We start from the raw sequence: 13,896 nt of genomic DNA, 5'->3' as shown, positions 1-13,896 counted from the left end.
TCTAAACGTCTGTCTTAAATAGCGCATTTCAGAATCCTTGAGTTGTCTCCGAACTCACCGCTAAACCTGGTCGTGGATATTTAAACTCCCGTGTTCACGATTAACCTGCGTTTAGTTGTACCAAAACCCGCAGTTGAGCTACCGACGTGTTTAGTTCAGGTGCGTGTAAAGCTGAGTTATGTGGTCTAAACTGATCCTGGATCAGCTCTCTCTGTATAATAAAGTGTGGGAAGAGGGGAGAATGCCAAGGAGCTGGAAGGAGGCGATAATTATTCCAATAAGGAAACCTGGAAAAGATGCCAGCAGGCCTGGAAACTATAGACCAATTGCCTTGACATCTCACATTTGTAAGTTAATGGAACGTATGATAAATGAGAGGTTAATGTATTTTTTGGAAAAAGGAGGTATGGTGGCGTCCTATCAAAGTGGATTCAGGAGAGGAAGGAATACTATGGATCCAATGTTGTGTCTGGAGAATGAAATAAGGAAAGCGCAAGTAAATAAAGAGACAGTGGCTGCAGTGTTTTTTGATGTTGAGAAAGCGTATGATATGCTATGGAGAGAGGGACTTCTAATCAAACTGCACGTAATGGGAGTCGGAGGGAAAATGTTTAATTGGGTAATGGACTTTTTAGATGGAAGGACTATTCAGGTGAAGATAGGGTCAGATTTATCAACCAAATATGTTGTGGAAAACGGGACACCTCAGGGAAGTGTAGTAAGTCCAACTTTATTTTCCATCATGATAAACGACATATTTATGAATATCCCTATGGATATGGGGAAGTCATTGTTTGCAGATGATGGGGCTTTGTGGAAAAGAGGGAGAAATGTTGAACACATAGTGAAGAAAGTGCAAGATGGAATTAATCAAGTTGAAAAGTGGGGAACAAAGTGGGGAGTTAAATTTTCGGTTGAAAAAACAAAATCTATGCTCTTTACAAGAAAGAAACTCAGGGAATGCAATTTGAAATTGTATGGGAATAATTTAGAGAAAGTTGTGAGTTTTCGTTTTTTGGGAGTATATTTTGATATGAGGTTAACATGGAGGGAGCATATTAGATATGTTGTTAGTAGATGTAAGAAAGTGATAAATGTCATGAGGTGTCTTGCAGGATTGGAGTGGGGAGCTGATATAGCATCTCTGAAATATATTTATGTAGCCTTAATTAGATCAAGATTAGACTATGGAAGTATTGTATATGGATCAGCAGCAAAATCTGTGCTGGCGGACCTAGATGTTATACAAGCTCGGGCCTTACGAGTGTGTTTAGGAGCGGTTAAAACTTCCCCAGTGTGTGCACTCCAAGTGGAAGCAGGTGAAATGCCACTGTGGTTGCGTCGGAAGCAGCTGATGGCTAACTACTGGATTAATTTAAGGGGGCATGGAGATAGTCATCCAACAAAAAGGGTACTGCAGACAAGCTGGGAGAAGGACAGGATGGAAAATCAAGTTTTGGATGGGCAGGAGATCAAGTGGCAAGAGATATGGGAGTATATGATAAAGAATTTGGCGAAACTGTGGTGTGGCCTGTTAGACCTGTCTGGGAATTAGAAAGTGTGGGGGTAGATCTAGAATTACTTAAGATTAAGCATAGTAATAAGAATGCTGACTTAGTTAGTGAATATTATAACTATAGGGACTGTAAGTATAAAGGCAGTGTTCAGATTTTTACAGATGGATCAAAGGATCCGCAGACAGATGCGACAGGGCTGCAGTTGCTGTGCCTAGTTGTCAAGTGGGAATTAGCAAGAGAACATCGGATTGTTTAAGTGTGTATGCTGTTGAATTGTTTGCCATATTGATGGCATTAGAATGGGCTGAACGGGGTAGGGTTAACAAAATAGTAATATGTAGTGATTCTGTGTCGGCCATTGCGAGTATTAAGACGGGTACAGCCAGAAATCACCAGGATCTGCTGTATGAAATCTTGTTCGCCAATTCAAGAGTGGTTAGGCAAGGGAAAAATGTTACATTCATGTGGGTCCCAGCACATTCAGATATCCCGGGAAACGAGAGAGCAGATATGTTGGCAAAAGAAGCAGTCAAAAAGGGAAGTGTTGAAATTAATATTAAGTTATCAAAGTCAGAGGGAAAGGGCATTGTGTGGGGAAATATCAATAAAGAATGGCAGCAGCACTGGGATCAGGAGAGAAGGGGGAGACATTTACATCGGATACAAAATAGAGTAGGCAGTGTAAGAAAGAGGGGAGGAAACAGAAGAGAGGAGGTTGTAATATCAAGATTAAGAATAGGACACAGCAATTTACGCAGCACGCTTCATCTTATAGGTAAACATCCAACCGGTCTTTGTGAAATCTGTCGGGTACCAGAAACCTCAGAACACATTATCATTAACTGCAGTAAATATAGGTCGGAAAGGAAGGATATGATGGAGGAAATGGGAAGATTGGGGATAACAGGAGCAGGATTGAGGGATGTACTGGAGTGTGGTGCTAGTGGGCAGGGGAGGAGATGTTTTATCAACTACCTTCGGGGAACGGGACTGATAATAAAAGTGTGACAGGCAATAAGCTGTAGGAGTTAACTTACTCCGAAAGGTGGCAGTAATGCAACTTTCAAGGATGCAAGCTGCCGTTAAACAAACACGGAAGAAGAAGATGGATCAGCTCTCGGGCTAGTCTCGAATAACCCGGAAGAACAAAGGTGAATTCCGAGCGCCTGTCGGAAGTTTTTAAGTATTTTTCAAGATGGCGGCGGTGGTCGGTACGTAATGTTCACTGAAATGTTGTTTTATAATCGTTTTAAATTGCCGGTGTTTAAACTAGTCAGGCTATAAGTAAATTGAGTAAAAACATTAAGCCGTGTTTTTGGGGTTAACTTACGAACCTTAAGCTTATTATTCATAGTTGTCTAGGGCTTGGATCGACGCTGGTGACCTTGTGTATTGCGTTGCTAGCGCCCAGTGTGAGACTGGACGCTTGCCCGCTAGCTTTTTGTTGGTTAGTTGGCAGTCTTGGGGAAATCACGTTTTACTATGGAATTAAACGGTTTAGCATATATTTTCCTTGTTTTGTTTATTTCACACAGCTCCTCGCCTAATCCGTTTTGGGTCGTTTTCTTTGAGGTGAGTTAACGTTATGAAATGTTTACGCTCCTTATAAAACGCCTCGTCTGCACACGACGCAGCATCATTCCGTTAGTAAATCGTTTTATTGAAGACTGAAGGGGGTGAGTCACTACAGCCCGGGCTGTATGTGTGTTGTTAAGCTTCTGAAACAGGGAGCTACTTTTCACAGTATCTAAATTGGAACTGTGCCACGATGCTTTAATTGGAGAATAGTCTGGCACGTCGTACAGTTAGTGACTTGCTGAGATATTTGATGACGGGAAACAAGGCTTACTTAAATAATAATAATAATAATACTTTAATGTGGCCCCCGACGCAATACCGTTGCACAGTCGTTCCGATGTTTATAATGCATTATGGGCGAACCAGCTGTTTTCCCACTAAAGAGTCATCTAATATGTAAATCTTCTGTTTTAATATATTGTTGAGAGCTTCACTTAAAAGATAAAATAATTAATTGACTTGTCCCTTGCTTCTTTCCACGCAGACCTACGTCTGCGTACTGCTTGCAGACGCAGGGTCTTCATCAGAGCGCAACAAATGCGAATTCCAGCAGGTGAGGACTCTGTCCTGTTCACTTGCGTGTCTGATTAGACCGGACCGCTCCGTAACGCTGTGTCTCTATGGGCGCGTGCCTGAGATAGTAACTCTGTTTCCTGTCGTTGTAGTGTGGTTCCGCTTCGGGAGAAGAGCACCGCTGTTGCTGCCAAGGCTTCCGCCGTTCCGAGCAATAAGGGGGAATATGTGATCACCAAACTGGACGACCTGGTCAACTGGGCCCGCCGGGTAAGACCTTAGCACCAGCAGCGCAGAATACCACCAGGGCAATTCAGCCATGCGGAAAAATATATCTCACCGGCTGTCAGGCGGTTATATCAGCATTTCCCCTATTTCCTGTTTTCGAAGGAAATGTCTTTGTGACAGCGTCTCTGTAAAAGAGATGCTTAAGAACAGAACTGCATGCTGTGAACATGGAACCAGTAGCATGTTTATCAGAAACTCCTCCAGTTTCTGTTTGCCTCTTAACGGTGTTTGTTCATGTTCCTATATCTGTGGTTTTTTGTGTGATTGCTTGTGTGTGTGTGTGTGTGTGTGCGTGCATGTGTATTTGCGTGTGTGTGTGTGTGTGTTTGTGCATGCGTGTGTATATTGGCGTGTGTGTATGTGTGTGTGAGTGTATTGGCGTGTGTGTGTTCACGCGTGTGCGTGTTTAACCCGCAGAGCTCTCTGTGGCCCATGACGTTCGGCCTGGCGTGCTGCGCGGTGGAGATGATGCACATGGCGGCTCCGCGCTACGACATGGACCGCTTCGGCGTGGTGTTCCGCGCCAGCCCCCGCCAGGCGGACGTCATGATCGTCGCCGGGACCCTCACCAACAAGATGGCCCCCGCCCTCCGAAAGGTAGCGTCTCCCTGTCCCAGCGTTCCTCTGCTGCTCAGCCGAGGGCTTTACCCCCCCCCCCCCCCGCCCCACGGAACCTCCCCCCCCCGCCCCCCGTCCCGCTTTACCTCCATCTCAGTACCTATAGCGCCTTTCACACAGCTAACACCGCATCTGAGCCGCCTCTGATATGGTAACAGGTTCCCTTTCCCACAGAATTTGTAATTTGGTATTCGAGCCGTCTTTACCTTTCACACACAGTGGAACTCAACTCTTGTGAATGAATTGTTTACGTTCCGTTGCCATAGTAACACACTTGATGTAGGCCCAAAGCCATAACGTTACTTGTTGTTTATTTCCGGCAAAACAATCGAACAAACAAACAGACATGTTACATTTTGAAGCGCAAGTGGTCGCATTTTTTATGTTATCAGTTTTCGCGTTCTCAATGCATTTACAATGTGGGTCCAGATATTTCCTCTGTATGCCATTTTTTCGGTTGAGAGACAGGTGTATATGAGGAACAGACTGGTATTGTGATGGATGCAGATTAGCTGTGCTATCTGGCCGCTTTCACAGCAACCTGCTTATTCCATTCTTTCATTCTGTGTTCAGGGTGTGACCTGGTCTTTGTGTTCAGGTGTGTGACCTGGTCTTTGTGTTCAGGTGTGTGACCTGCTCTTTGTGTTCAGGTGTGTGACCTGGCCTTGGTGTTCAGATGTATGACCTGCTTTTTCCGTTCTTCTTCTTTGTTTCTAGGTGTATGACCAGATGCCAGAGCCCAGATACGTCATTTCAATGGGGAGGTATGTCTCAGGTCTTCATTCTTTTCAAAATGGCTTTTTAATATAAATAATCCAATTTGTTATAATTATGATCTGGAGGATCAAAACAAAGTTTTTACTGAGTAACGTTTTGATCCGTGTGGGTGTTTTCAGATCGGTCTTGTCACTATTTTGTTTCATAAATCCTTTTATTTCCGTTATTTATTTCTGCAGTTAATTTCCTTTCCATGTTGAATTGATCTGATTGGAAACTGGCTTTGCTGGTTTACCGGAGTGGCTCTCTGCCCCTGTTCCTGGAGATCTGCCGTCCTGTAGGTGTTCATTTCAACCCTAATTTGGCGCTCCTGATTGCACTAATTGGCAGTTCAGATCTCCAGGTACAGGGCTGAGAACGCACTGGTTTACTGCGTGTGTGAGTGTTGCCTGTTCGCCCCCTGGTGGTCATGTGATGTACTGCTTCCCTCAGCTGCGCTAACGGAGGGGGATATTACCACTACTCTTATTCTGTGGTGCGAGGCTGTGACCGCATCGTTCCGGTGGACATATACGTTCCAGGTAACACCGCGCTCATTCTCTGCTCATCATAAGTATCGCTAATTAAACAAACAAACAAAAGGCCAGCTTTCATTTCCGCCTGTCTGGTTAAATATGCACATCTATGGTTCTGACGCTACGTGTCGGTTCTGTAATGGACACTCACAGCAAGTTTGTTTCTGATTGGGAGTCCACGAAACGGCTGCGCTGCCGATTGGCTGAAATGCGAAACACTGTTTACATTCTGCCCGTGGGTGGCAGTGTGAGTAATCTCTTGAGCCCAGGATATAGAAGGTTAATTATCAGATGGTTAAAATAGCCATACATTTTATAGCATTATGTTTAATTACATTTTTTGTTTATAATGTAACTGTTACAAATATATATTATTCTGATTGCCTGTTAATAATGGTAAAAATTTATCCCACACGTTATTTTTTGCCATGGAATATTTGCTGAGGCAGTTCATGTGAAGTACTTTGTCTGGTGTGGCTTTGGCTCTTCGTGACCTTTGACCCCTCACTGTGAGCTGATGTGGTTTGGCTGTGCCGTGACCTCTGACCCCTCACTGTGAGCCAATGTGCTTTGGCTCTGCTGTGACCTCTGACCTTTGATCACTGGCTGTGAGCTGGTATGTGTTGGCTCTGCCGTGACCTCTGACCCCTGACCCCTGGCTGTGGCTCCTGCAGGCTGCCCGCCCACAGCAGAGGCCCTGCTCTACGGCACCCTGCAGCTGCAGAAGAAGATCAAGCGGGAGAAGAGAATGAAGATCTGGTACCGCAAGTGAGAGGGAGCGCCGGCGTCCGGCCGTCTGTCTGTCCGTTTGTCCTTTATTTATGGCTGGCTGTTGTCCTCAGAGAGGAATGGTTGGCAGTTTTATTAGGAGCTGCCCTGCATTGGAATTTTCTTTTTCTCCTCTTCTCTGTGAGTAACAATAAAGTGTGCATAACCTCTGACTTTTGGTGCCTGTGTCTGTGTTTCTGTAGAGTAAGCGCTGCATGAGCAGTTCTCCAGTCACACTCCGAGCACTGTGCTGCGTTCCTAAATAAGAGGTCTGTCATTTACGGAAGTGCTGCAGACCCTTCGGTCTGCATGGCACACACATTCTGAACCTATTCTAAACCACAGGTCTCTCCATTACATGGTAATCAAGGTTAATGATCACATATCACATCGTACTCCCCGCAAAAGTGTAGTATGGGTAAGGAGTTGGTCTTGTAACCTAAAGGTCGCAGGTTCGATTCCCCGCTAGGAAACTGTCATTGTACCCTTGAGCAAGGTACTTAACCTGCATTGCTCTAGTGTATATCCAGCTGTATAAATGGATACAATGTAAGTCGCTCTGGATAAGAGCGTCTGCTAAATGCCTGTAATGCAATGTAAAAAAAACTGAACTTTGACCTTGAGAAGTGAACTGTTTTTAAGAAACGGCTACACATTGTGTCTGAAAAAGTTTTTTTTCTTGTTTAAAAAATGTTTCAAAAAGTTCAAGAGGCATTCACCCTCTGTCCAGTGTAGCAGCAAACGTTTCAGTCACGTTTTCGTCAGTGCTATAATGAACTACTCTAAATCACTGCCCTCTCCATTACTTGGATCAGTGAGGATATTATAAAGAGGAATGGACTGTGGAGTTAAACTCTGAATCTGAGCTTTAATCGTGTTCCTAAGGGAGGGTGTGTGTTTGAGATTAGCTGAGGAATGAGATTCCATTTGGATTAACACACATGAGAGAGAACTGACAGAACCTGAAGAACAGGGCTGGTGTAGAACTGCCGGCAGATCAGCCACTCAAACCTAAGTGGTACGATGCCAGCCCCTGCAGGAAGTTCTGTCCCTGATAATAAGGTGTGTCTAACAGGAAGAGCTGTTTCTCACAGGTAGATGCTTTAGTTATATCAGGGACCTTTTAAGACGATTTCAATCTATATTTTTCAGAAATACAGGATTTTCTGATAACAAAGAAAAAATACCAAGAAGAAGAGAGATTTGAGTCTAATTTTAAAGATAGTCCTTAGCTGCAGTTTGTTGTGACAGCAGTAAGTAAAAGTGAAACTAAACTACAGATTTAGCAGAAATCATTACTGAGCTCTGAACAGACCAAGACAGAATGGCGTCTGGATCTTCTCCCCTGGAAGAGGAGCTCTCCTGTCCTGTGTGCTCTGAAATCTTCAGGGATCCTGTTGTCCTGAGTTGCAGTCACAGCTTCTGTAAGGCCTGTCTGCAGCAGTACTGGGCACAGAAGGGATCTCGGGAGTGCCCAGTGTGCAGAAGATCTTCTAAGTATATACCTCCCTGTAACCTGTCTCTGAGAAATGCCTGTGAGGCTTTCTTAAAGGAGAGAAGTCAGAGAGCTAAAGCAGGATCTAAAGTGCTCTGCAGTCTGCACAGTGAGAAACTCGGACTCTTCTGTTTGGATGATGATGACCCCATTTGTGTTGACTGTTTAAGAGAAAAACACAGAAATCACAACTTCTGTCCAATAGAGGAGGCTGCTCTGAAATATAAGGTAAGTAAATCCTTCTCTTTTTAAAAACTGCAAAGTACAGAACAATATATTCACTAATAATTAACTGACAACCTAAAATTTAAAAGCAAATTATTTGTCAGCAAGGTGAGGATTAATTGTAATATTTTTAATTTTCTGAACCCAGCAGTTTTCACCGTTAACATACTTGTTTGACGTCTGGCTTTCTGAATACCGAACACAGTGCATCAACAGCTAAAACACCTCACTTACCCAACATGTAAAATACATTCATTTGATTCAATTTGGTAATTATTATCAAAGAAAATAATGATCAAATTTCTGAATTCATTGATAGGCAAAGCAAACTGTTTGGATTAACCTTTATCAAAATGTACAACTTACACCCAGATGAAAATTAAGAAATGTATTAAATTACAACAAATATTCACGTCCCAATCTATAGATGAAGTTCAACTACCTTAAAACAATTAACAAAGGCTACAGACATGGATATCACATAAGAAATGAATGAGAGAAGATACCAAACCACAGCTTTTGTCCAAAAGTAATCCAAAATGCTGAAACCAAAAGACATCAGAATAGTCCAAAGGAACCAGAGATTAAATTTAGAATGGCAGACCTAGATGCAGGACTTAGATGCCCACTTCCAACTGTTACCAACTACTTCCTTCCAAGTTTCCCAATCCTAACTGACTTAACTCAAAGAAAGCCAGAATATTTCTAAGCAGTGAGAAAGAGGAGGGGGCAGGGGCATGGACTCACAGATCCACACCTCAGATAGTAACCCCCCAGGTCCTGCTCTGTCTTATCTCCAGGTTATGCTGGCTGAACACTTTGAAGCTTCCTATGGCTGAGAATGGCCAAATGGTGAATTACATGTCTGACAGGTCTATAAGTAATTAAATGATAATAATTTACTTTTGGAAGAACACAATATAATGTTTATGAACTGACTGACAATAAGGCAAATTAATAGTTTGTAACTATAATATCCTAGTAATACCTGTTTACCTGGCATATCGTGTCACAGAGAATTGTCAACGCACTGATACGTGTCTCAGTGAACACATTGATTTTACACAAGCTGTGCCCTAAGTCTCCATTCTGGCTCCTCTCTGTCTGATGAGGCGCTCTTGTGCTGTCTGTGTGGGCAGTGAAGTTTACTGTCAGTCTGTGTTTTCAGTAAAGTGTGGACTCTGTCATTTCTTTCCAGGAGAAACTCAGGACTGCACTGGCTCCACTGCAGGAGAAGCTAAATGCCTTTAATGCAATGAAACTAGTCTGTGACCAAACAGCAGAGCACATCAAGGTATTGTACTGAGGCCTTTAAATCACAGTGTTGAAAATTCAGCTTGTGATTGTGCTGAAATGATGGTGAATAATGTTTATTCCAGAGCCAGGCCCAGCACACAGAGAGACAGATAAAGATGGAGTTTGAGAAACTTCAGCAGTTCCTAAAAGATGAAGAGGCAGCCAGGATCACTGCACTGAGGGAGGAAGAGGAGCAGAAGAGTCAGATGATGAAGGAGAAGATTGAGAAGATGACAGAAGAGATATCATCCCTTTCAGAACAAATCAGAGCCATAGAACAGGAGCTGGGAGCTGAAGACATCTCATTCCTGCAGGTAAGTCATGTGTCATAATCACACATAAATCATGTTTATCAATACTCAAATGGGAATATATTATATTGATGCAGTTTTAATAGTCTGAATATTGGTTATAGTGATTAAAATCAACTCTTATTCACTTATTTCAGAGCTACGAAGATGTGGAGAAACGGTATGTAAACTCCAGCCTTTCTCTCTATTCAATCTTTTAATCTCCTCTTCCTTTCTCTCTTCAGTTTAAATGTGGGGGGTAGTTTACAAGTACTGCAGCATTTCAGCAAAGATGAGTAAAATGGGACCAGATGGAAAAAATAAAAAATAGAATGTTACATTCATGCCTAAATGTGTTATGAGATGATGATTACATTTATATTATATTAATAATATAATTATTATATTAATAACAATGATTAAAATCATAATAATAATTATAACATCATTATAATCATCATACGATAATAGGTAATCAATGATAGAATACAAATTGCCCCCCTCCTGTGAGTGTGTCCCTCAGTGGGGTCGGGCTGCTTCATATCTGGCAGCCAGTGGGGCTGTGTGGCAGAACGCTGGGAGGGATGGAGCCATTTTCTTATAGAATGATGATCTGATGTTGCTGCTGATAATCTTCTATGGTAATGAAGCCACGCCCACAGCACAAGTGACTCCTGAATATTATTGCAGAGCCCAGTGCACACTGGCGGATCCAGAGAAGGTCTCAGGAGCGCTGATTGATGTGGCCAAGCACCTGGGCAATCTGAAGTGCAGAGTGTGGAAGAAGATGCTGGGGACTGTTCAATACAGTGAGTACTGGGGACAGGGAGCTCCACATTGTCACTGTACAGGGGGAATCTTCAGCATCCTTTCCATATTGGTTCTGTCTATGTAAGAGCCCTGGAGTGATGAGACTGAGCACCAGTCCTTAATCTCATTGGGTAATTCATTTGAGTGAAATCTTATCTATCCACCCATTATCTATACCTGCTTATCCTGAGCAGGGTCGCGGGGGGTGCTGGAGCCTATCCCAGCGTGCATTGGGTGAGAGGCAGGAATACACCCTGGAGAGGCCACCAATCTATCACAGGGCACACACACCATTCACTCACACACTCGTACCTATGGGCAATTTAGGGTCTCTTATCGGCCTATCTGCATGTCTTTGAACTGTGGGAGGAAACCGGAGTACCCGGAGGCGACAATGCTACCCACTGCACCAACGTGCTGCCAAAATCTTATCTATCTTTTTTAAAACCGCTGATAGTCTAAAACCATTGGGCTGGAGTGTAAGTAAAATAAACAGTAAAGCTGCAAGAAATATGGCAAAGGAGTTAGGCTTACTGGCACCACAGGCTAAGGGTGTTAGGCTCTCCCACCCCTCCACCTGCTTCCCAATGTTCAGCAGAGTAAATTCTCCCCTTAGAATAACCAGCATGATGAAGTATATCCGTATAAGAAATGGGATTTATTTCTACAGAAAGAGTCCGATACCTACACAGAACAAGATGGATAAGCCAGAACTGAAGAAAACAGGGACGGTCCCTACTTTTCATAGAAAAAAGTGTTCTAACGATAACATACATAATTCTGTGTCTAATTGGTATGCGGTTAATACATAATCGTAAAGTACGATTTAACAAAGTAAATGATTGGCTATGTCTAGTCATATAGCATGATTCCTGAATATGCACACGGTGACCACTTAGTCTTAAACAAGTCAGAAATAATAGTTTAGTCTTTAATCTATCAGTTACATTCAGGGTCCTGGGCAGCATGGTGTCATAGCCGGTTCCTCCCTGGCAGGACAGCAGGGAGAGGATAAGGAGGAAGGCCAAGCTCACCTGTTTGGACTTCTAGAAATGCATAAGCGACAGAGAAAGAAGACACACACACGCACACGCACACAGAGTTAGGACGGAGTGTGGCACAGTGGGTAAGGAACTGGGCTTGTAACCGAAAGGTCGCAGGTTCGATTCCCGGGTAAGGACACTGCCGTTGTACCCTTGAGCAAGGTACTTAACCTGCATTGCTTCAGTATATATCCAGCTGTATAAATGGATACAATGTAAAGTGCTATGTAAAAAAGTTGTGTAAGTCGCTCTGGATACGAGCGTCTGCTAAATGCCTGTAATGTAATGTAATGCACGCACATACACACACACAGACAAACGTACATGAAATATTTCTAACTTATTCTTATCCTTGGGAGGTTTGGTGCCTGGAGACGGAGGGGGCCCTGCTGCAAGACCTGGGAATTTAGTGTTGCACAGACTTATAGTTATGCTAGAGAGAACTCTCCTCCCTTCAGCAAACTGAATGGACAGACTGCCAATTATTAATTTAATTGTAGTTAAAGCCAAAGGAGGCTGTTTCGAGGAAAGTCGTGTCTAAGATTATTTTTAAGTAAGTCAACTTTTTGAGTTATTGTAGGTAGAAATTGAAAAAGAAAACTACTATAGTTTGTTATTCATTAAATGTGCATATATTAAATGCATTATTTGCTACCTAGTTTTAAAAAAAAGTACAGGTGGCCTAACACTTTTGGCCTGTACAGTATTTAAGTGGCTATAATGATTCTGTATAATGATTTTGTGAAACTCAGTTTATATTATTAGGAGCCCATTGTGTCTGATGGTTTCTCTTTGTGCAGATCAGTGCTGACGTCTCATTCTCTGTCCCTTCAGCTCCTGTGACTCTGGACCCAAACACAGCACATCCCGACCTCTCACTGTCTGAGGATCTGACCAGTGTGAGACGCAGTGATGAGAGACAGCAGGTTCCTGATAACCCAGAGAGATTTGATAGGGGGCTGTGGTGTGTGCTGGGCTCTGAGGGATTCAGCTCAGGGAGACACTGCTGGGATGTAGAAGTGGGGGATGATGACTGGGTGGTGGGTGTGGTTGAAGAGTCCATCAGAAGGAAAGGGGTTGTGAATTGGAGCCGAGCAGGAGGAGTGTGGAGTATACTGCAGCGCAGTGGGGCATACACAGCCCTGACCTCCCCACGTACAGCCCTCACTGTGCAGAGGAAACCCCAGAGGATCAGAGTGCAGCTGGACTGGGACAGGGGGGAGGTGTCATTCTCTGACCCCAGTGACAACACTCCTCTCTACACTTTTAAACACTCCTTCACTGAGAGAGTGTTTCCATACTTCTGGCCTGATTCTCTGCGGATCTGTCCACTGAAGTTGTCTCTAAGAGTGGAATAGTGCTGTGGTTTGTGGGCAAGGATTCGCTTTGACAAGATTAATGAGCATATTTGCGGATAATATCTTTTACAATATTTTATTGAATCATTTTCAAAATATAGATCCATTTCTGCAGCAGTTCATGATGAATGTATCTTTGAAATCTCATGATGCAGTAAAAATCAGGTTGAAAGAACTGCATTCCATCACATCTGAGCAGGATTAATTAAAATATTTGCTATACGGTGGTGGTGTAAGTGTGTGGGTTTGTGTGTAATCAGTTTAATTGTAATAAATACACCAGTGGAATCACTCCAGAGTGCTGCTCTTTTCCTGACCCGTCACCAGTGTGTCTCCCAGCTGTGTGATGAGGTAAGTCTCCTCCTCTAGGGCAGTATGAACACAGGCAGAGGCAAACACGCCACTCATACGCTGGGTTTGGGTTCAGTTCAAACTCACATGACCTGATCTGATATACTGCTTAGCTAACTACCCTGCTAGTGCTATGAGCTCGGAGAGTGAGTTTGGGTTGACCAGTACCCGAGGGTTTGGGATGGTTCGGGTCCTAATTCTGCCTGTTTCTATTGGTCTGGGTGGGGTTTTACTCTTTGTAGCTGGGCCTTTATATTTTGATCACAGAGCGCTGTCTGAGCTGGATGGCAGTTGTAGGCCAGAGAGTCTAAGCTGAGCTCTGTGAGTGACAGAATGGACGCCTCAGAGCCGGGGAGAAAGAAGTTATAGTCAGGGGAGAATTAAGTGAGGCAGCAGCCATCGAATGGAGAATCCCAGGTCTGGATGAACTTTTACACGGTTTTTGATCGAGCTG

General features: G+C 43.5%; 2 protein-coding genes across 2 annotated transcripts; both read left to right on the top strand.

The window, feature by feature from the left end:
* The first annotated feature begins 2,623 nt into the window (after positions 1-2,623).
* On the top strand, positions 2,624-6,747 carry LOC135257825 (NADH dehydrogenase [ubiquinone] iron-sulfur protein 7, mitochondrial-like). The gene is made up of 8 exons (XM_064340981.1): positions 2,624-2,728; positions 3,053-3,089; positions 3,580-3,648; positions 3,761-3,878; positions 4,314-4,493; positions 5,232-5,278; positions 5,724-5,812; positions 6,481-6,747. The coding sequence occupies exons 1-8, from the start codon at positions 2,713-2,715 to the stop codon at positions 6,576-6,578; spliced, it is 654 nt and encodes a 217-aa protein (XP_064197051.1). The 5' UTR covers positions 2,624-2,712; the 3' UTR covers positions 6,579-6,747.
* A 93-nt stretch (positions 6,748-6,840) lies between these two features.
* On the top strand, positions 6,841-13,484 carry LOC135257835 (E3 ubiquitin-protein ligase TRIM35-like). The gene is made up of 5 exons (XM_064340999.1): positions 6,841-8,297; positions 9,493-9,588; positions 9,674-9,908; positions 10,543-10,689; positions 12,568-13,484. The coding sequence occupies exons 1-5, from the start codon at positions 7,899-7,901 to the stop codon at positions 13,089-13,091; spliced, it is 1,401 nt and encodes a 466-aa protein (XP_064197069.1). The 5' UTR covers positions 6,841-7,898; the 3' UTR covers positions 13,092-13,484.
* The last annotated feature ends 412 nt before the right edge of the window (positions 13,485-13,896 follow it).

Source organism: Anguilla rostrata, chromosome 6 (genome assembly GCF_018555375.3).
Source record: "Anguilla rostrata isolate EN2019 chromosome 6, ASM1855537v3, whole genome shotgun sequence".
NCBI lineage: Eukaryota > Metazoa > Chordata > Actinopteri > Anguilliformes > Anguillidae > Anguilla > Anguilla rostrata.
The sequence above is the reverse complement of the archived record's forward strand: the minus strand, read 5'-3'. Positions and strand labels throughout refer to the sequence as shown.